A 23,543-nucleotide genomic window follows, 5' to 3' on the forward strand; every position below is an offset into this window, starting at 1 on the left:
ATGGGCTCTTAGAGGGCAGCTTTTTTCTTTTCTGTCCTCGTTGAGTTCTACTTTTACCTGCGAAAAAAAGATGGCATCATTGCTAACCTCTTTCTCACTTGCTTTTAATGAAAGTAAGAGTGCTAAAAAACAATCAACTCTCACCACTTTCTTAAGTGGATGAGCTTGACCCTACTCTCATTTCATGAAAGTAAGGGTGGTTCACATAAAATGTCATTAGTAGCTAAGTAGTAGGTGAGCTTGACCGAAAAAGAGAGGGCATGGGCGTCATTAGAAAGAAAATAGTGGAGATTATTAGGTGAATTGAGAGTAGAAATCAATTGCAATGGGGATAGTGTACCCTCAAAAGGCAGTAATAAAGAGCAGCAACAGGGTTGGCAAGAGAATGGAGGAGAAGAGCATCATCTCCGATAAGCTTCCGGAAGTCAGTGTAACAATCACGTTGTCAATCACCGGCCCGCAGAATACAAAATTCTCGTTCTCGTTTCTCAGCAGATTCGTAATTGAGACGATGCTTGTTTCCGTTACCGCTCTGAATTGCATGCTGTAATTCTCGTAGCTTCCCTCTCCCATCGAATTGAAGGTGAAATTCGATGTGCTCTCGCCCGCTCTCACCTCCACACTCATGTTTCCTACGCACAGACCCTCGCCATTGCCCATTTCCAACTTCAATACGTACTCTGCGCCGTTCGATGAGCTCACAGACTGCTGCACGCCCGCCCCCGGCCCTCCCACGAGCTCGATCGCTGCACTGCCCTGCGGAACGGAGTAATGCGCCGAATCGATGTATTTCACCGTCCCCCCCACCGTCCATCCTGGAAGTGGAGACGTTCTCGAGTCTGTGATGTCTTCCAATAGCACTCCAAAGGAAGATTCGGGAAGTGAATACGGTCCCTCCTCAAATCCTCCATTTATCAGCAAGTTTCCTGCAGCAGGCACTTACATCATCACCCCAACAACGAATCTCGTTCCAATGTTACTGTCGAATGAAGAAATCGCATTCTGGCTTTCGTTTGTTAAATTCTACTGTTAAACAAAAAGTTTTCTCATGTTTGTAATGCGCAGGTGGATTGAGCGAACTTTTGGAAAAGTATTTTTTTTGCCTATGTTAGATGTTACGTAAACAAACAAGAAATGGAGTATTGGAGAGGCAAAACAAAAAGAAAATGAAGCCCTTGGAGAGATAACTTGAATAAGAAATGAGGCCACAGGGAGGCGAGACTGGTAAGGAAGTTAGGGTTGGGTCGAGAGAGGGAGAGATGCCTGTTGAGAGAGGCAGAGTGACAAAACGAGGTATGCCTGGAATTTTCTAGATGGCAAAGGAGCGGTTTATGATAGGAGCATGGAGTGAAAGACGCAAAGAGAATTCCTTACCACATGCTTTGCAAAGAGAGAGGAATTCCTAAAAATATAGAGAGAGAGGCTAGAATTACTCCCCCCCGTTTTCTCAACTCCCCTATGGTTTCCTCACTCCTCCCATTACCGTTCTTCCCTCCCCCATTCCATTGCAACCCCCCACCTTCTGTTCAACTTGCCCCTACTGTTATTTTCTCACACCCCCCTGTATCCTTATCACCCCCGTCACATTGCACACTTGTAAAGCAAGCGAGCGAGCGAGGGCGCGCACGCACGCACGCACACACAGTGCAATAGCTGCAGCATCACATCTGCAGTGGCACAGTCTATTCAAAAGAGCAGTAACATTTTCTACACCAAGCGTATAATGAATTCAAAGACACTAAAACTCATATGCTTTCAACTATGAGTGAGTGTGAGGGGATGTGGGACAGTTGCAACTCTCCCTCCCTCCGTAAAGAGTATAACAGTATGACGGGCTGTCTCTTCCTGTAAGGATGGAGATGGAGAGAGGCTCTTCTCCTTGCTGCTCAAGGGCTGATGGGTCCTCCTCAATCTGTTGGAGGGCTGTAGGAGGGGAGGAAGGCTGTTGTTGCTGCTGCTGATGCATAACTGAGGGAAAATGGTCCTTTATACAGGTTGGACACCCCTTTTTGCTAGAGCCGACCGGACTGCTGGCTGTCTGGGTCTGTAGAGCCCCTGACTGGTTCTGTGGACCCCTGACCTGCCAGATACAGCCCCAACCTACCACGTGGCAGTCGGGTGGCTGCTGTGCACTGTCGACTGCAATAGAGGCCACGTGGCAGCCCCTGGTTGGCTTCCAGCAGCCAGCATGGACCCCTGGTTGGGCCCTGGCTGCTGTACAAATGCCCTGCACAGCTGAATGCTACTGCACGGGCCATGTGGCAGCCTGTGCTGTCTGCATGGCCTCTTGTAGGCTGTGTAGCTGCCATAGGACAGCCTGAGCTGTAGATGCCCATGACATCCCATTCTATTGAAGCCAAAACTAAGGAAGATAGAATGCCTCCAAGGTGGTGCGGAAAAACGATCATCAACCCACGTTGCTTTGTGGGAGCCCTGATGCTTGAATTTGACCACGAATAAGCGCTTTTGGGTGCCTGTATCTTTTGAAATGATGAAGAAAATGTGCCCAGCCTGAACCACCTCTACCTCGTCCACAATCTCAGGCTGCTCCACATCTGCTACAGCTGTGAACGCCAGAACCACACAAGGCTTTGAGCCAAGATGCATGAAAAACTAGATGCATGGTCCTTGTCTTGGGTACTGCAGCTTCACAAACACATCATTGATGACCTGTAATTGGAAAGGGTCCAAAGCTGTGATGTGAAAGCTTTGGGCATTTCATCCAAATCTGTTAGAGCCTTTTCTCCATAATCTAGAGATAGACCTACTGATCTTCCTTGTATCCAACACCTCGATGGTACTTGTTGGCTTTGGGTCTAATAGCATCCATGGGTAATCTTCGATGATGAGATCTGCTTCATACACTCTCCCAAGTCCTGGTGAGAGGGGACTTGAACTTCTCCCTGAAGGCTGCTCTGCAGGGAGTCCTACCCACACTACTAGGAGGAGTGTGGTTGAGGATCATCCAAAGCAACATAAGAAACCGCTCCCATTGGGACTCTGTGTCTGCAACATAAACTTTAGAACATCGAAGGCCGATTGATAAATCTTAGTTTGGCAATTGGGCTGAGTGTAAAAGTTGCTGGAAAATTTCAGTACCAACGTTGTCAAACAAGGCTCTCCATAACTGGCTGGTAAACTTGGAATCTTGGTCTAACACAAGGGCTTTGGGAATGCCACACATGGGATAGCATCAATTGGGCCATGTCTTGTGGGTCGATCATGCTCTTGCATGGGATCAACACGACAAATTTACTGGTATTTCTAAACCAGTGGTGAGTGGTAGGTCCGTGACAAAGTTCATACTGATGTGTTCGAAGGAGTGGTCTGGAAACACATCCCCGTGAGGGATTTTTACTTTCTAGCACACCTGATCACTGCCAAGATATGGCCAGCAAAACATTCTTTCGACTGAACATCTCTCCCTCAGTTTCATTCACCCTTGCAACGTGCTGCACACGATTCCACGCTCTTTTGTAGAACAGCCAACTATCACTCTAGAGCATCATGGTACTGCTTTCATATCCGGGAGCATGGACTCTTGCACAAGGAAAATGGTTGAAACCATGCCCTTCATGCTGAGAGCATTGGCAACCACATTCTCTGCACCAGGGACATACTGAATCATACCCACAAACTACTGGAAAGTCCGACTCCACCAAACTTGACCGTCTGAGCATTGACAACAGGCATCGTCCATAGCCATCTCAAGGCCTGGTGATCGGTCCGTTTTGTAAACTCCCAATAAATGGTTCCAAGTTTTGAGGGTATGAAGAACTGCAAGTACTATTTCGATGACACAGTCAATGATGTCGGTCCTGACATCAAACAGCTGATTCCACCAAGCCAAAGCCAGGGGTGCGTGTAATGAAGGGGAAAAAGAGGTCAAGTTAGAGGCCCTTTAGGTAGAAAATGTGGAGGACTATATAAGTCTCCATCCACCCCCTACTATGTACTTTTTGATGTGACATCTAATCTTATCTACTCTCCCTTCCTCCTTCCTACCTATGCTCACTCATGCTCTCTCTCTCTTCCCTACTCCCTCTCAATCTCTCCCTCTCTTTCCTACCTCATTCTCTCTCTCTTCCCTACTCCCTCTCAATCTCTCCCTCTCTTTCCTACCTCATTCTCTCTCTCCTACCCCTTCTCCCTTCCTCCCCTATCTCTCTCTCCTTCTGCTAGTCTATCCCCCTTTTCCAAATCTGTCCCTACCCTCTTTTGTACATTGGTATCAGAGCACCTTATTAGGACTCTAAGCCTTTCTTCTCATTCCAAGATGAATCTCTGGAGTTGCTAGCAGTACTATGACGACAACAGCACTGAATAGCTACATTGTAGCAAGACCAAAGGAACACCATCGTACAGCCGTTGAAGAAGCTAGACGCCATCGTACAACCGTTGAAGCAGCTAGACGTCACCCTTTCTGTTTAACATGCATATGGAACGCTTGGACGTGATGCAGCTTCTAGCAGGCTCTCCCAAATCGACGAAGGTTTTCTGCTGCCGGTCTTCCGTCCGTTGAGCCTGTCAGGGTCTTCCATCCGCTGAGCCACGTGAGGCCGTTTGCCTTCCGTCTGCTGAAGACTTGTCTACTGTCCACCCTTCCGTCTGTTGCCGTCCGTGTGCTCCCGTTGTTGCTGCCGTCCGTGCGCTCCCCTGTTCGTTGTTGCTGCTGTTGCTCCCGTGAGGTTGTTTGCTCCCATCCCGTCGCTGCTGCTCATCCATGCCACGCCACGTCCGCCAGCCCATCGCCCTCTTGCCTTGATCGCCGCCTATCCACGCCGCGTCGCCTCTGCCTCGCCTGTCACATCCTACAAACCTTAGCCAACAAAGTTCTAATTCTTAGGTTAGATTTTAACCAGGGTTAGTTTAGTTAGTGGGTTAGGTTTAGGTTTAGTTAGTTGGACCTAGGTTAGGTTAACGCTAACTAGGGTTAAAGGTATGGTTAGGTTAGACTAAGTCAGTGTACTAACTGTCATAGAGGTCTTATGTTAGTGCTGTTCTAACAGTCCTAAGTGACATAAGGACCCTCCTCCCCCACAAAACACCCCAAAAAAAAAGTTCACTTTCAAACTCTTTTTAGGGGCCTTTCAGAGCCTGTTTGAAGCCATTTTGGCTCCGTTTCGAAGCTTCTTCGATGACCTTTCTTCTGAGCCTCTCCATCAACATTTTCGTGTTTTCCACACTATCTCAAGGGCTCATTGCAGTAGGGTTTTTTTCCTTGCCTACATTCGAGCTCCTCTCTCCAGGGCTAGTCACCATGGCACTGAAGCGTGTCCCTCGTGATATATGGCATGACACTGATGGGGCTGCTTAGTATGAGCAAGTGCCTGCCACAGTGGTTCATTCCACTAGTGGTGCAGAGGTTCCTTCCACTTAGCCTCTCTCTCCTGCATCTCAGGAAGTGCAGGCAGTGCAAACGCAATTTCTGGATGCCCTTTCCTCTATGCTCCAGGGTGCTTTCTGCCAGATAGGACAGGAGTTCAGCCAGCAGCGTACCACAGCCATGGCTGTCCCTCGTGATATATTGCATGACACTGATGAGGCTGCTTAGTATGAGCAAGTGCCTGCCACAGTGGTTCATTCCACTAGTGATGCAGAGGTTCCTTCCACTCAGTCTCTCTCTCCTGCATCTCAGGAAGTGCAGGCAGCGCAAACGCAGTTTCTAGATGCCCTTTCCTCTATGCTCCAGGGTGCTTTCCGCCAGATAGGACAGGAGTTCAGCCAGCAACTTACCACAGCCATGGCTATGGAGGATACGGCTCTTATCCAGATGTGACAACAGATTGGTCAGCAGATCACTTTTGCCATTGTTATGCAGGATAAGGGTAAGCAGCTCGCACCCCAGCACGGGGACCATTCAGATAGGATGTTTTGTTTGCTCCACGCAAGGGTTTTATGGCAGATGCCCGTCGTGCCTATGAGCATCAGTCTTATGGACCATTGCATGTACCCCAGCTTGGGGATTATTTGGACATAGATGATGCATTTTCTGTGTCACAGAGCACCTTCTTGCAAGATGTCAGGCCATCTTTTGGCTTTCAGCTTTCTACATCTATGCAGGCTGAACCGTCTCTTTTGGGCCGACCCGTTGGTATGCATCCGGCTAGTGCTCCTTTTACCGCACCAGCGAGTATGCCTGTGGTGTGCATCTTGCTAGTGCTCCTTTCACCGCACCAACGAGTATGCCTGGAGTTGGCTTGGGTTTATATGGCAGCCCCATAGTTGCAAGAAACGGAAACAGAAACGACGTTTCTTGAAGAAACGCCGTTTCGTAATACTTGTTTTTTTTTGTGGATTTTGTTTTGTTGGGTGGTTTTGCGTAGGGGAGGGGGGGTTGTTTTGTTGTTGTTGCTGTTTTATTAGGGGTGGTTGGCTCTCTTTTGATTAAATTGTTTTTTGCCCTCTTTTGATTAAAACGTTTTTCGCCGATTCGTCATCTTCTATCGTCGTTTCCGCCGCCTCGTAATACTTGTTTTTTTTTTGGGTTTTGTTTTGTTGGGTGGTTTTGCGTAGGGGAGGGGGGGTTGTTTTGTTGTTGCTGCTGTTTTGTTAGGGATGGTTGGCTCTCTTTTGATTAAATTGTTTTTTGCCCTCTTTTGATTAAAACGTTTTTCTCCGATTTGTCGCCTTCTATCGTCGTTTCTGGCGCCTCCTGTGCTGCTGCTCTCCAGCCTCTCCATCTTTGATTCCTAGGCCCTGGCACCTGCAGCATCCTCTTCTCTCCATCCCTTCATTCAGCAGGTTGCTCTCCACCCTACAGGCTGCAGCATGCTCTCCATCCTCTCCATCCTGTAGGCTGGCAGTTGCTCTCCATCCTTAGCCTGCTCTCCATCCCTCCACTACCTCTCCATCCTCCCTCTACCTCTCATCCTCCGCCTCCGACTCCTTCTACCTCTCCATCCTCTTTTACCTCCCCATCCTCCTACCTCTCCATCCTTTCTCACCTCTCCATCCTCCCTCTCAAACTTCGGATTGTGATAACTTCAAACTTGTTAGAACTTGGAACTTAGAACTTAGTTCATGACACATGTTGATTGTTGAAGCATCATTCATGTATAATAGATGATACGAGATAGATCAATCATCATAGGAATTTAGAATCATAGAAGTATGCATGATGCTTCAAGTATAGATAATTGTATTATGTATGATTTGCACTCTATTGATAATTATATTATGTATAAAAAATAACATTTTATACATAAATTGTATCATATTGCCTTTTCTTCCATTTTCGTTTCGACGAGGTCCGGAAACTCCGTTTCTTGCGTTTCCGTTTTCGTTTCTTTCATTTCTGTTTCGGCTGACAACTATGGGCTAGCCCGGGATTCATGCACCTATCGCTCCGCCAGCGAGCACATATAGGTAGACACAGCCAGTGCATCGGATGGCAGCGGCTTCTACGCAACGGGGGGTTGGTGGTGGGCAGCAAGCCACTTTTGATGACATGTTGGCAAATTCTTTGCATTCATACAGGGCCCTACCCGAGGCCATCAAACTTGAGATGCCCTTCTCCGATTATGTGAACCTCAAGCGTGATGATGCCCGCACTTCTGGAGGTTACACACACAAGGATTATGCAGCCAAGGATATCAAGGACAAACTCACAGTGCATAAGTTTAAAGGGGACACTCGCACTCCCAATGAGTTGGAGGAGTGGCTCACGAAGCTGGAAGACTATTTCCGCTTCTACCCCAAGTCTGAGGAGGAGCGCATCATTTTTGCAGGTATGCACATGCAGGACTATGCCCACACATGGTGGCGATACATGAGGGATTCACCTCAAAGACCAACCACTTGGAGGGGTTTCAAAGAATTGATGGTCACTACTATCTCCACTTGTATTGGATCAATAATTGGCTGAATTTTATGCCTTGTCATAGACCGGTACGGTCCAAGAGTACTTGCAGCGCTTTTGGAGGCTTTCCCTGTTTGTGCAGGACGTATCTGAAAAGGGAAAGCTGTTGCGTTTCATCCATGGGTTAAATTCTTCTATTGATGTAGATGTGAAGGCACACAACCCTCAAACAATTGAGAGGGCAGCTCAGCTTGCAGAAGTATTCAAGCCTAAATAAGCTGGCAAGCACATAAATGCCATGGGCAGCTTGCATGCTACGGCGTATGACGCTGAGTCGAAGCCTAAGTTTGCTGAGTGGACTGACAAGAAATCTGCAGCAGCACCATTTCCTCGCTTTCCTACTGTCTTGGGTAGCAAGATGCTGTATGCCAGGCCTTACAGGTATCCTGATGCCAAGCCTGGAGGAAAGCCTACTGTTGGAAATGAGCAGGCTGTGATAAAACAGCATACACGGGCAATAATGGACAGCAGAAAGAAGGCCAACTTATGTTTTAAATGTGGCGAGAAATGGACTCCTGAGCACATGAATGTGTGCAAGATGCGCAACAATGGTACTGCCAAGCTCAGCATGATCATTGACCTCTCAGATGACGAGGAATTGTTTGATGCCCCAGGTTCTTTGGATACGTCTTAGGATGAGATGGCAAATACACATATGCAGATGAGGCTCCTGACACTGGAGCCACGAAGGGCACTGACTTTCCTTTTGATCCTGGTGGTGTGCTACTGTGCATGACACTCATGCTTTGCATTCGTATGAAATTTTGCCCACTGGTGACATGAGAGGCCGTAGGCCCACACTCTTTTCTGTGGAGCATCACAATGCCATACCTTTTTATGCACGTGAAGATGCAGGTGGTAATGCTCTTGTGGACGAGAAGGAGGTTTATTGGGACGCCCAGCCAACACTTTATACTAGTTCCATGCATGCCCTGATGGGGGCCAAAAGTGCTGATACTATTAGATTAACAGGGATGATTTATGGCAGGATTGTGCATGTGTTGGTGGACAGCGGTAGCACCCACAGTTTTGTTAACTGCAAGACCTTACAGAGAGTGGGACTGATTGCTACTAAGATAGACCATGGGCTGAGAGTAGAAGTGGCCAATGGACAGCATATGATCAGTAGATCTTGTTGCCAAGATGCAAGGATTAAGTTCTCTGATGACTATACATTTGCAGGTGACCTCTTGGCACTTGACATGGGCCCAATAGATGTTGTTCCGGGCTGTGATTGTGGTTGCAATCTCTGGGCAAAATCAGCATGGATTTCAGTGCCTTAACACTCAGCTTTGTCCACAGGGATGGATTAGTTACATTGCACGGTATTGCAGCTCCTAAATTGCAGGTCATTTCAGCAAGGTAGTTGGCCAGAGAGCTCAAGAGGGGCAGCACCATATATGCATTAAATGTGCGAGTAACTAAGGAGGGTGGCACTCCCCGTGTTGATGATTGTGATATGCACAGATTGCTCTCAGAGTTTGCAGATGTGTTTGCTGATTTGCCATCATAGTTGCCTCCGAGAAGAGATGTAGATCATGCCATAGTCCTAAAACCTGGCAGTAAGCCAATCAATAAGGCCCCATACCGACTCTCTAAGGTAGAACGGGAAGAAGTGGCAACTCAAGTGAGGGACTTACTTCAGAACAGTTTCATCACTCATAGCACTTCTCCTTTTGCATCCCTTGTGCTCTTGGTGAAAAAGAAGGATGGTTCTTACCGTATGTGCATTGACTACAGAGACTTGAATAAGGTCACCATCAAAAACAGGTTTCCATCCCTAGGATAGATAACCTGTTGGATGAACTCAACGGTGCTCAGTTTTTCACTAAGATTGACTTGAGGTCCGGCTATTATCATATTAGAATGAAAGCTGGGGATGAGCACAAAACAGCCTTTCGCACAGAGAGGGGACTGTATGAGTTCAAGGTGATGCCTTTTGGACTGACCATGCACCAGCTACCTTCTAGGCACTCATGAACAAGATTTTGCAGCCTCTCCTTTTCAAATATGTGCTGGTATTTTTTGATGACATCCTCATTAACAGCAAGGATAAGCAGGAGCACATCAGACATGTCAAGCAAGTGCTGGAAATTTTGAGGTTGCATCAGCTTTATGCTAAAGCCAGCAATTGCAATTTTATGGCACAAGAGGTTGAGTATCTTGGTCACATTGTGAGCAAGGATGGCATTCGAGTGGATCCTGCAAAGGTGAAATGCATTGAGGATTGTTGGCCGCAGCCACGCAACCCTACTCAATTGAGGGGATTTCTAGGTCTTGCTTCCTTCTACAGGCGCGGCTGTGGTACTAATTGAAGGCTACAAGTACGTCTGGAGTGAAATAGGTGGGCTTCGTTTTTTCTTCACTCTTTGTAACAAACTAGTGATAGGAACTGCAATCTTTGCTAAGTCCTTGATATGCTTTCAGGAGGCCTGGCAAATACCGATGAACATGCATAAATACGGTGCATTGGGGGGCACCTCACACTCCTCAATGTCCTTGACCTTTGCAAGGTCTAACCAAACACCTAAGGAATTGATAATGTACCCTGAAGAGTGTACCTCATCCAAAAAGAAACTAGACTGCTTGGCATTCGTGTATAATTGTCCTTCAAGAGCTGACAGACTTGTCAGATCTAATGCTCATCCTGAGCGAGATCCTTGAAAAGATCAAGATATCATCCAGAAACACAAAGACAGTTTTGTCAAGGAGATACTTGAATACTATCGGCATTATTCTGTTGAAAGTAGCCGATGCACCTATGAAACCGAAGGGCATTACTACAAACTCATATTGAGCCTTCTCTATGCAACAAGCTGAGTTGTGAATATCCAATTTATGGAGCTGAATCTAATGGTACCTATTATCTTGGAGAACATATGTGCTCCATTGAGCCTCTCACGATCTGTGACATATTCCTTTCTCTATACCTTAGACTTATGGATGGTTTGATGAATGGACACTTGTGGAAGGGTATGCCCTTTCGACGGGACACTTCCTATGAGGCACAACCCTTCACAAGAGACATACTATGGAAGAGACACTTCTATTGTAATGTACCCTCTCATCAAGGGTCACACCCTTCACAAGGGGTACACACCTCTTCATGCACATACACTTTGGAGTACACACCTTTTCATGTGTGACTCTTCACTCTCTATATAAGAGAGGCCCAATTGTATGGATGACACACTACAGCTACACTACAGACATTCAAGCAATACCAACTAACCCTAGACTACCCAAGGGTTAAATAAACCCACCCTTTAAGGCAACCACCCAACCTAGGCATCCACAAACGAAAAAAAGGGACAATCCATTTTGATGCCCGTACGGATTTCATCAAGCAGGCTCGCCTCCCTACGCAGCCCTCTTTCCACGCCATATGCAGCCCCCCCCCCCTCGCCGGTTTGCTGCCCTGGTTTCCTGCCAGTCCCTGCCAGCCTGCAGCGCTAGAGCAGCGCCAGATTACCTGCCATTTCTGCCACGCATCAGCCTTTGATAGCCCGCAGCCTGTTTCGCCAGTCCTCTATCGCGATCCAGCCTTGGTAGCTGCAGCCTGTTTTGCCATACGCAGCCTGCCCCCTCTTTTTCGCCACCTTACCTGCCAGATCAGCAGCGGTTCAGCCCCTCTATCGTGATGAAGACAGCCTGTGAAATTCGCCCTGTTGCTCTGCCTTCCAGTCCTGTCCAACCAGGCCGAGCTCTGTTCCTCGCACCCCACAGGCACTTGTTCTCTGAAATCAACGCAGGAAATCTGCCTATTCTGCATCCAGCCTCAGCCAACGCCGCTATCTGCCTCGAAAGTCTACCCGGCACCTATTCAGGTTCACACATCCACGAGGATTTGCAAGGACAGCAGTATGGACCTCCGGACAGCGATCTGCAGGCCTTTTCTACGCAACAAATTGGCAGATTAAATCAATGCCAGGTGGATTCTACTTCTAAGGATTCTCTTTCATATTGTCATTTGACGCTTATTATCAAATTACAGCAAATGAAAGACGCTTCCTTAAAGCATGGAAACCCCTGGTAATTCACCCGTCCCTTCAAGGACACCTCAGGCATCATCTACCACACAATATCGTGTTCAGATTGCACAACCAGCCCATTTCGGAGCTATTGCATCGTGGGTCTTCTGTGTCACGTGCCCTCCTAGTGATCTAGACCACATCCTATACCTTCTACGTGAGGCACCTCAGTTACATTACTCCCTCAGCACAGTCCAGGTTGTGTTCCACGAGACACGAAGATACCCAGAACCCGATATTCCTCACAAGTTTGCTGTCCATCTTTGGAGAGATTTTTACCCCTCAGCTTCAGCATCTCCAAGGTACTCTCCACCTCCTTCAGCTCCCAGAGATCCTCCTATACAGGTTGTACCTTCCCAAGACAATATTTACACTCTGAAGGCACTCTCCCGGATATCCTCCACTTCCGACAGCAGCTCCCTATCCCTTCTCAGATCCGTGGACTCTGCAACCTACTCCTGTACTCTCATGAGCAGTAACACCCATTTCGGCATCACCAGTGTTACCTCAGACAGGACCTCCTTTACCAGATTTCCACGGGTGGTTCCATCCTGCCTCGCTTGCCCCCTCCAACATGAGCAACCTCAGGGAGCAGCCTGAATCTTCTTCCAGGAATGGTACAAACTAGAGCGCAGGTTCGTGCTTTTCTCACGGGGACCTCAGATATGTCGCAACGCTCGCGTGCAGCCTCTCCAGAGATCAGCGACTCAAGTCCAAAAAAGACCCCTGAAGTCAACATACAAGGCGAAACACTACTGCAACTTCAAATTTCCCAGCTTTAGGACAGCATCTCCGACTTGGTCCAGAAAGTCCAACAACTCCAAGATTCTCGCAATACCACACATACAGAGGATGACGTGACGCAACCAGACGACTATGTGGACTCATTCCCACCAGAGGTAGAAAACACTGAACTCTGTGCCCTCTACCCTTTACTCCAAGCTTCCAAAACTAAAAGACTTGACATTAAACTTCCGGAAGCCTACACTGGTCAACGCAATTGCCAAACAGTTGACCAATGGCTTGCAAAATTGCGCATGTACTTTGATACTGTTGACCTCACGAAAGGCAAAAAGATTGCCTTGGCAACCTCCCTCCTTAAGGATACAGCTTTCCTATGGTGGCAAAGACGCTTAAAGGACGGCAAAAGTGTGTTAACTTGGGAACGTTTTGAACACGTGCTCCGTAAGCAATTCATACCTGCCAATGCGGACTTCCAAGCACGTTCAAAACTCCGACAGTTGGAGCAAACAGGCTCCCTATCTTCCTACATCTCTCAATTCACCACGTTGGTGCTGGAGATTGATGGTTTAACTGAGGATGATCGCCTTCATGCTTTCATCTCAGGCCTAAATCCCTCGTTACGCATTGATGTCCTTAAAGCAAACATCACCACCACAGTTGGCGCTATTGCTTATGCAGAGCGCATTACTAATTTCCAAAACACAGGGAAGCAGAGTGCTAATAGAACATAGAACTCTACTATGGCCAAAGGTGCTCGCGCTCAAGATAACCCCAGGTTTAGAAAAAACTCGGGTAATCAAGGTCAGCGACAGTCTCAAGATCCCCACAAGTCTCATAAATCATATGCTGGATTCCAACAGAAGCACTCCTCCAAGGATCGCGCCTCTTCTTCTTCACAAAGTCATTACCGTCATCCCCACCATAAAGGTGCGGCCACTGACAAGAAGAACAACTCCAGCACAAAAGGACTTTGTACCATCTGTACAGGCGACCATAGATGGTTCGATTGTCCCAAGCGACCAAAGCAAAATTCCAATATGGAACCTAGCACTTTCCAAACAGAAGATGCTACCCCAGCACAAGACAAGAAAGGCAAAGCTGTTCGAATGGCAAATACCATCCACCTGAGCCTTGCCAGCAACCCCGAACCTTCCCTGGCCACTCAAGTACTTTGTGTTCAAGGATCGATTCGTGGAACAACGGTCACTATCCTCATCGACAGTGGCTGCTCTCATAACTTTCTAGCCAGTTCTATGGTCGACAAACTTCGGTTGATCACCAGTCCTAGTCTCATGGACTATCAGATTGAACTCGTAAATGGAACTACCTTCTTGTGCAACACCAGGATCAAAAACTTGTCTTTTCGCATCCAACATTATACGGACAAGTTGAACTTCGACATCATGCCTCTTTCTCGGTACGATGTCATACTTGGACAACAGTGGCTCTACGACTATGATCCAGCAATCAGTTTTCGCAGCCATACTATCCAGTTTGTCCACTAGGAAAAACTTATTGAGCTAACTGGTTCTAGGGACTCTCCTTCAACCCCAGTTGCCTCTGCCCTACAAGTAAAGAAGTGGGTTCGTAAACGTCAAGTAAAGACTTCACTTCTGTTGGTTACGGCAGTAGAGGAGACACCAACAAAGGATCCTCTTAAATACCTCAACCAACCTTTTTTCCAGCCCTGCCTGGATATTTTTCCACAGGAATTGCCAAAGCAGTTACCACCTCGACGACCAGTGGATCACCCAATCGAACTTATTTCTGGCAGTAATCCACCGTCGAAACCTCCTTATCGGGTTTCTTACACTCAAAATGAAGAAATCCAAAGACAGGTGACCGAACTACTCCACAAAGGTCACATTCGGCCCAGTTGCAGCCCTTTCGGATCTCCTGTACTACTTGTGGAAAAAAAGAATAAGTCAATGCGCCTCTGCATCGACTACCGAGCCCTCAACAAGCTCACTATAAAAAACAAGTATCGATTGCCTCGCATCGATGACCTCTTCGATCAACTTCTACACGCAACACAATTCTCAAAGATTGATCTTCGTTCACGTTATCATCAAATTCGCATACGAGAAGGCGATGAGTACAAGACAGCTTTTTGAACAAAGTATGGACACTATGAATGTTTGGTCATGCCTTTTGGGTTAAACAATGCCCTGGCCACATTCATGACAGTAATGAACGACATCTTCAGGCCTTTCCTCGATAAGTTCGTCATCGTTTACCATGATGACATCCTCGTTTTCAGTAGATCCCTACATGAGCACAAACAACATCTTCACCAAGTTTTTGAAGTTCTCCGCGCAAATTCTCTCTACATCAACATTGAGAAGAGTGAGTTCTTCAAGACCCAACTCGAATATTTGGGACATGTTATTTCAGCTCAAGGCATCTCTGTGGATCCCAAGAAGGTCGAGGTAATCCGAAACTGGCCTACTTCTAAGAATGTTCATGATGTCCGCTCTTTTCTCGGATTGGCAAACTTCTACCATACAAAGGTCTATCAGTTTTCCGAAATCGCAGCTCCTATGTCCGAATTATTGAAAAGCACAGCAGTTTTTCAGTGGCTTCCCGAAACAAAGTATAGTTTCCAACAACTCAAGCAAGCACTCACTACCACACCAGTTATGGCTATTGCTAACCCAAACCTTCCATTTGAGGTCATGACTGACGCTTCCGACATCGCTACAGGAGCAGTCTTGATGCAAGAAGGCAGAGTTATTGCTTTTGACAGCCATAAACATTTTGATATCCAAACCCGATACCCGGTTTATGATAAGGAGTTTCTTGCTGTTGTACATGCTTATCGCTCTTGGAAACATTATCTCATGGGAGCCGACTCGGTGGTTAAGACAGACCATCACTCTCTAAAGTATATCTTTACTCAGCCAGTCATGAACGCTCGACAAGCACGCTGGGTTGAGTTTCTGGCCAACTTTCACATGGCCATTGAGTACATTCCAGGACTACGCAATGTAGTTGCAGATGCTCTCAGCAAGTTAACTCTAGCATCAGCTATGGTAATCTCTACATTATCTATGGATGTTTCGAATATATTCAAAGGGAAGTATTTCAATGATAAAGACTTCGGCACAGCCGTACAAATTCTTTCAAAAGATCAACCTTCGACTTCCGAACAGAAGATTTTGTCATCCTATTCTTATACGGACGACCTTCTGTATCATCAAGATCGCGTCTGTGTACCACATGACAAGGATGTTCGACGTCTTTTGTTAAAAGAGCATCGTGTAGTTCCTTATGCTGCCCATCCAAGCATCAACAAGACTTATCGGTTACTCAATGCAACATACTACTGGCCTCAGATGAAAAGCGACGTCATCAAAATGGTAACATCTTGCTTATCTTGTCAACAAATGAAAGCAAGCCGATGACTTTCAACAGGACTTCTTCAGCCTCTTCCAGTTCCAACTGAAAGGTGGGAAAGTATTTCCATGGATTTCATTACAACACTACCACGATCCTCCAGAGGTAACACTCAGATTATGGTAATTGTTGATCGATTGTCCAAAATGGCACACTTTGTTGCTTGCAAAAGCAGTGCACAGGCTCCGGACATAGCCAAACTCTTCATACAACACATCTTCCGACACCATGGATTGCCCAAGATCATATCCGACAGAGACCCTAAGTTTACCAGTCACTTTTGGATTTCACTGTTCGAATCTTTGGGTACAACTCTACTGTTCAGTTCAGCCTATCACCCAGAATCAGATGGCCAGACTGAAAGAGTCAACTAAGTTCTGGAAGAAATGCTTCGACATTATATTCAGTCACGCCTAGCAGCTTGGGAAGAGTATCTACCACTCCTTGAGTTTGCTTATAATAACTCTTTCCATAGAGCCATCAGTATGACTCCATTCCAAGCAGCTTATGGACACACTCCGATTGTACCAACGAATTTTGTGCTTCAACATTGAGTGGCCCTAGCGGATCAACTGGTTCAAGAAATGCAAGACATTCTACTCCAAGTCAGGGATCATCTGCGAAAAGCGCAAGAGCGGTATCAACGGTTTGCCAACAAACATCGGCGTCACCTGGAATTTGACACTGGTGACATGGTGCTATTATTTGTATCCCCACATCGCTATAAGACGGTTAAGTCTGTGTTTCCTAAGTTGCGACCACGATACTATGGACCTTTCCGGATCGTCAAGAAAAATTCACCTTTAAGTTACAAATTGGAATTACCACCATCATGGGGTAAAATCCATCTGACATTTCATATTTCTTGGCTAAAGACGTACATTCCAGGCGATGAAGCAGTTCCTCCTGCAGGTGGTTATGTCCCAAATTTCGAAGACGATTATGTTCTCCTTATTCCTGAGCGTATTCTAGACCATCGACAGGGAGAGACTCAACATCGACTTATCACAGAATTCCTTGTTCTTTGGCGAGATCTGGACGACTCCGACGCTACTTGGCAATCTGATGAAGACTTACAGCAGTACCCTGACATTTTACAGCGGTATTTTCAGAATTTACCGTGATATTTTCTGCATCAGTTCATTATCTCCACCAGGGTCTTATTTTGAGTGGGAGGGGATGTCACGATCTGTGACATATTCCTTTCTCTATACCTTAGACTTATGGATGGTTTGATGAATGGACACTTGTGGAAGGGTATGCCCTTTCGACAGGACACTTCCTATGAGGCACAACCCTTCACAAGAGACATTCTATGGAAGAGACACTTCTATTGTAATGTACCCTCTCATCAAGGGTCACACCCTTCACAAGGGGTACACACCTCTTCATGCACATACACTTTGGAGTACACACCTTTTCATGTGTGACTCTTCACTCTCTATATAAGAGAGGCCCAATTGTATGGATGACACACTACAGCTACATTACAGACACTCAAGCAATACAAATATTCCTTGTTCTCTGCTATTTCAGTCTCCTTTCTGTTCCTTAGCACATTTCTAAATATAGTAAATCTAGGATTTCTTACAGAGCCACTTCAAGATGTAATTGATTGTAGGCATTAGGGAACCAACTCTTGACTGTAAGCTTGTTCAGCATGCAATAATCCATACACATTCTGGTTGTCCTTTTTCCTCTTCTTCACAAAAAGGTTCGGACTTGCATATGGGGAATTACTAGGCCAAATGAAGTTGGCTCCAAGTTTAACTGTTTGTGCAACTCCTCCAAGTTTCTGCTGAGCCGGTAGGGATGCTTGCTGGGTGGTGAAGCTTTCTCAATTTGATGATCCTTTGCCCAAAACTGGTGATAAACTTAGAGGTGGGAAAATTCCTATAACAGGGCCTGTTGCTGGTGGGTTGGTGATTGAAGGCCGTAGAGCAGAATTGACGCATAATAAACCTCCCTACCTTAGTGTAACTCTAGGATGGCTGAGATGAATATTCGGTCACGGAGAAACGTTTTAAAGTGAAGCAACGGACTTTGAACCAATGGCTGGAATGGTGGGGTCTAGACCATTGACCACCAATCTGGCCATAGAAATGGAACATGGTGGGAAACACATGATGCTCACCCTTCTGTTGATCCTTAATCTCCTCAATGACGATGGAGGCCAATTCTTTGCTAGAGCTGAAGACATAACTGGGCCAACTCTTGTGGCCATCTCCTCGCAGAGCTTCTTGTAAGGAGGGCAATCCTACTTCTTGTGGTCTTGCACATAAAAATAGAGACGACTTTCCTTGTCCTACTTGGCACGTGTCTCGGCATCCCAAAAATCACCATATCCATTGCTTTTCTTGGCTGTCCAGTTCTTCTTATGGCTTTGCTACCCGTTTGTAGGCTTATTTCCATTTGTGGAGTTACTATCCCCCAAAAATGTGGAGTCTCGCTATTTCTTGCTGAGAGAAGCCTTTGGTCCTTCACCCTTGCTGAAACTGCATACATGCCACCGAGTGTCCAATAGGCCATGGAGAAACTTCATTGGTCTTGTTCTGTTCCTCCTCATATAACTGGATGGCCACCTGTGTGAATCAGTTGGCTTACTGCTTGACTCACTTGCTGGGCCCTTGGGACATTCGAAGAACTAGGTCTCCAAATAGTCCGGATACCAAGGGGAAGGAAGCGGATCCTGATGTCCTTCCGAAACTCCTCCCAATGTGCAATTGGCTATTTCTAGCTTTGCATTATAGTGATCCACCCGCCACTTGTGCCACCAAGTGAGAGCAAAACGTTCCCAAAATGCCATGTGGCCAGAGCGGACCCCGGAACGCGGGGAGATGGCTCTGCCGCGTTCTCAAAACGTTGGCATTCCAAGATCTGGTGCCTGGCAGCAGCATATGGGACTCCACCTCGCTCTTGTGCCCTCGCCCTGCATCTTTCAATCCTAACATCTCGAACTACTTTTGCACTCCACCTCCTCCTCTCTAAGCTCTCTTTTCTCCACTCTCTACTCCATTGAGTCCACTCAGCCACTCTACTCCATCTACTCACCCTCCCACAAGCTTCTACCTTCCACTCTCCTACCTCCACTCAAGCCTCTTTTCCCTCAAGCTCTCTTCCTTGTCCCTTTCTAAAATTATTTCCTAAGCTTGTGATGTGTAGGTTAGGGAAGGTCATCTAGTGAACGATGACTACAAATGAACCATGAGCAACAAGACGCCTTCCAACTCCAGCATGGATGAAGAGCTGCCAGCCACAACAATGGACCCCAGACAAGAACCCCAGTGTCAATATGTTTCGGTAGCCGTGATACAGGTCATGATGCAGATGAAAGTACAACAATCAAATAATTCTCATTCTCCAGGAGATGAGAGATCAGAACCGCATAGAGAAGGCATGGGACTGGGCTGCCCAAAAAGCCAAAGAAGAGTGCGACTAGGCTGCTAAGGAAGACTACAATCGGGCTACCTTGAAAGAAAAATTGATGCGAGGCTCAGGAGCTGAAAGAAGAACGCGATCTATCCCTATGCCTATCTCTGATCAAACTAGACTTTGGAGACAAATCGAAAGCCCATCAGGTCTTTGTTCCCATGAAGCACAATTTTGATAGATATGATTCTGATCATATGGCTTAACAAGTTCGAGACCTGGTTCTTAATGGTCCCCAAAGAGAACAACAAGAATTGCATCCTGGCTTCTATGCCTCTCTTAATCCCCGGGCCTATTACTCCGGAACAGCATTCCCCTGTTCTAGGGGTTTTTATGTATGACCATTATATCAACCAATGCATGTGGAGAGAGGAAAACTAGCTACGAGTATGAGATATTTCATCATGAGGTGTGCTAGTCAATAGGTTGTTTAATATCTTGCATCTCTCATACGTTTACATTTAATGCTTCTTGTTCTCCGTTCACTTGTACATCTTGATTCTTTGCACTTCCTGTAATTGTCACCTCATATAAAAGTTCGACTTTGAATGGATCGTTGAAACCCCACTAATGATGCCCCTGTTCTAGGAAGGGGGAACGACTGTCATGGTTTTTATGTATGGCCATTATATTAACGAATGCATGCAGAGAGAGGAAAACTAGCTACGAGTATGAGATATTTCATCATGAGGTGTGCTAGTCAATAGGTTGTTGAATATCTTGCATCTCCCATACATTTAGATTTAATGCTTGATTCTTTGCACTTCTGTAATTGTCACCTTATATAAAAGTTCAACTTTGAATGGATCATTGAAAGCCCACAAATGATGCCTCTACAAGATCTCAGGGGTCCTCAGTAACAGTTGAGTAACCTTCATGGAAAGGATGAATCCATATTAGAATGCACGAGTACTAGAAAATCTTTCTGTAACATGAGGTGCAATGATATTACTTTTGGGACGACCAAATACATGAACACAGTAATTATTTACAAGCTGCTGGTTAGGCAATTGATAGTCACCATAATATCTTCTTCAAGGATTTGCTAGCTAAAGCAACAGGAATGAACCCCAGCAAGTTTGACTCAGGTAAGATATTTAATAGAGGGGAAGGCCCGCATTGGGGAGGATGATGGTTTAGTTAAAGAATTTTTTGACGGTACATGTGTGCTAGGACTAGTATGCAACCCGCGCATTGCTGCGAGAGAGGGAGAGAGAGCTCCTTGTGGCACATGCATTGATCGGTTAAATTGCTAATCAATTAACCTTGGATACTTGGATTGGCTTTTGGAATTTTGACTAAGTCTTAACCATGGCTTTATTCCTTTAATTCCATTGGCCTTCCATATCCTCCTTCCTCCCAAAGGTGAACGTCCATCTCCTCCATTCCATTGACCTTCTATCTCCTCCTTCCTTCCAAAGTTCCTATAGTTTTTCCACCTCCTCCCCACTCAAAGCCTGCCTCTTGTCTTTCCACCTCCTCCCCTCCATCCAAGAGCTCCTTCTTTGTGACATGTGGCAGGCTCCTTTCCTCCAAGCTGCCACATGTCCTTGCTTTTTTTTTTCCTTTGTCCATGGTTAATAGGTTAAAGATATACCATCACACAGTATTACTTTAATACAAGCTTGTTTTGTTATATCCCAAAAATCACAAAAGCATTGTTGTCAGCCATGTCAAGGCCATATTGATAGAAACAGGTCCGTCAGCTATTGGCCAATTGTTAACACGTCAGTTGGTCACCCAACCTAGCCAACACCGATTTCCCTTCCCATATAGGGGCTGGGCTCGGTGCAGTTGGAGCATCCGAGAAGCAATAGTAGTTCTCTCGCAGCTTCTTGTTCTACAGCCTCCAGGGAGAAAGTGTTGTCCACCGACAATTTTTACTACAGGCCGTGGGCGTTTGTCTTTTAACATCGTTTTCAGCAAATGCGTGGATTATCTACATGATCTGATCTGTCACTAATGTCTTCATCCATCTCTCTCTCTGTCTCTCTCCTTCCTTGAAACAGTAGAGTGTAATGCCAAGTTAATTGTAGCGGCTTCTAGTCCAGCATTCCTTGTCGTCAAACTCCCCCACGCCCAAAAATATTTAAAGAAACAAAACAAAAAAAGGACGAAACTAAACATTGCGTAGCATTACATGCATGGAGGTAGACAACGAAGGAACGGCGGTTATGACCTTAGCTACATTAGACACGTACATACAGAGGGGAGAGCATACCATTTGCGTCTGCACTCGGTGTAGTAAGCTTCTTGAGGAAAACTGTATCCAACACTGGACCGCACGTAATGTTAGGATCCTGCTGTACCGGCTCTTCGCTAAGTTGATTGCTGAAGGTTAGGTTTTCTTGATTCAGCATTGCATTAAAGCCCCAGGCGTGAGTCTCCCAGCTCTCGCTGTATTTCTCCTCGAGAAAAAATGACGCAGACTGAGAAGAAACTGACACGTTCAAAAAGTCTGGTGTAGAACAATTTTGCCCTGCCGATGCGAGACTAAATGTTAAAGAATATGTAGATCCGGGTTCAGCAGAGAACGCTTGACTGACTTGTCCATCTTTTCCTAGCTGGACGCCGCGCCCCTCATCGGGAAGACTAATGTTTCCTCCAGCTTGAATATATTGGACAATGCCTGCTATCTGCCATCCTGGGAGTGAAGAAATCCTGAGTTCTTGAGTGGTGTCGTTTAGTGTTGGACCCTCTGAGAAATTGGCATTGGACAAGGAGACAAACGAGTTGTCTTCACACGGAGACAAAGGCACCCAAAAGTTTGACTTCATCAGGATGAGATCTGAAAAGAACGAGTGCATAACTTGATCGCAAATGCAATTTCTGTTCAGGAAACTATTTCAGTACGTGCCACAAGAAGCGAAAATTCTATTTCGTCTGATCTAACAACGAACGTTAAGGGAGCACAGCTGGTGGGTGGGAATTCCATCCCCTGACCAAATGCAGTAATTCATTCCAAAAAACGTTTGCCGCAATATAAAGCAGAACAGCCACAGCAGAATTAAGGATGGGTTTTCTGAAATGTGAAGTACCTGCAAGTGCGAAACTAAGGAGCTGGAAGCTTCCAAGGATGATGATCAACGGGAGCTGCACGAATCGCGGAGGGGAAGCCATGAGCATGAAGCTGCATTGGAGAGGAAATGGGTGATGACGGATGGTGTGTATGATGAGGTGAGCTGCTTTTCCATTTCATGGCAGCTGCAGCAATCCATAGCGTTTGGTTGACCTTTTCGTCTGCATCCCTCCAAAGTCAAAGCTGGTGAGCACCCAAAACATGTATTTGCCTTTGCGTAACCATATAAAGAATACACACACCTTTACACACCCACCCATGTAGTACTCCCATACACCTTTTTTTAAAATAAAGAATACACATTTTTAAAGTTATACTCCAAAGTGGAGGTCTCTTACTTTAAACGTTAACCATGAAAAAGAAATAAGACAAACTGACATACATACATACATACGTCGTGTCACAAGATTTCCCAATATCCCATTCTATATACATATATTTATATAATTCATTCTATCTATATATAGATACATACATACATACATACCTACCTACATTGTGTGTGTGAGGAGAGAGAGAGAGAGAGAGAGAGAGAGTGAGGAGAGATAAAGTGAAAATTTATATTAATGTCCTTTGTAAATAAATCCAATGAAGCTAAAATATTAATCTCACAAGTAGCTCCACCATCACCAATTATAAAATCTCAAAACCCCTCCGACTACCAATTTGCTTAGAAGACAATGCAAAAAGAATTTACAAAATAAGATTGCTTCCATCTGATTGCTTACAAATGCTACAATAGAATTGTACAAGATGCCATCCTCTACTAATGTGTTTTGAGTATAACTTGCAAATCCTCTCTTCTCAACTAATATTCCTCCATTCACGAGTTAGATCATGAGAACTAACTTGTACACTATGTATAATCTGAATTTATGCATTGAGGTTAGTTTGTTCTCCCTAAATTATCATTCCTTTCTCTACAAAGCCATTTTCTCCGTTGGTTCATCCCATACTGTAGCCATCATGTTCTGTTACATATCAACTCCCTGATTGCGAACCT

At 45.8% G+C, this 23,543-nt stretch overlaps 1 protein-coding gene across 3 annotated transcripts; it reads right to left on the reverse strand.

The window, feature by feature from the left end:
• Positions 1-228: 228 nt before the first annotated feature.
• Positions 229-22,688, reverse strand: LOC147890687 (protein BIIDXI-like). Of its 3 annotated transcripts, none has more exons than XM_087389091.1 (3): positions 22,500-22,688; positions 21,683-22,198; positions 229-860 (listed from the first exon to the last, which is right to left on the reverse strand). In XM_087389091.1, the coding sequence occupies exons 1-3, from the start codon at positions 22,585-22,587 to the stop codon at positions 343-345; spliced, it is 1,122 nt and encodes a 373-aa protein (XP_087245217.1). In that variant the 5' UTR covers positions 22,588-22,688; the 3' UTR covers positions 229-342. The 3 variants fall into 3 exon arrangements, with proteins under 3 accessions (XP_087245217.1, XP_087245216.1, XP_087245218.1); XM_087389090.1 differs by having other exon boundaries at positions 229-926; XM_087389092.1 differs by lacking the exon at positions 22,500-22,688 and having other exon boundaries at positions 229-926; positions 21,683-21,858; positions 22,008-22,111.
• Positions 22,689-23,543: the final 855 nt, after the last annotated feature.

This window comes from Dipteris shenzhenensis, chromosome 18, assembly GCF_047967505.1.
Source record: "Dipteris shenzhenensis isolate YYH24624 ecotype China chromosome 18, Dip_SZ_1.0, whole genome shotgun sequence".
In the NCBI taxonomy this organism is placed as follows: Eukaryota; Viridiplantae; Streptophyta; class Polypodiopsida; order Gleicheniales; family Dipteridaceae; genus Dipteris; species Dipteris shenzhenensis.

Coding starts and splice junctions, on each gene's coding strand:
- LOC147890687 (XM_087389090.1), bottom strand. CDS start 22,587: ATGCTCATGGCTTCCCCTCCGCGATTCGTGCAGCTCCCGTTGATCATC. Junction 22,199..22,499: donor CCTTAGTTTCGCACTTGCAG/GTACTTCACATT, acceptor CTCCGTGTGAAG/ACAACTCGTTTGTCTCCTTG. Junction 927..21,682: donor ACCGAGTGCAGACGCAAATG/GTATGCTCTCCC, acceptor TGCCTGCTGCAG/GAAACTTGCTGATAAATGGA.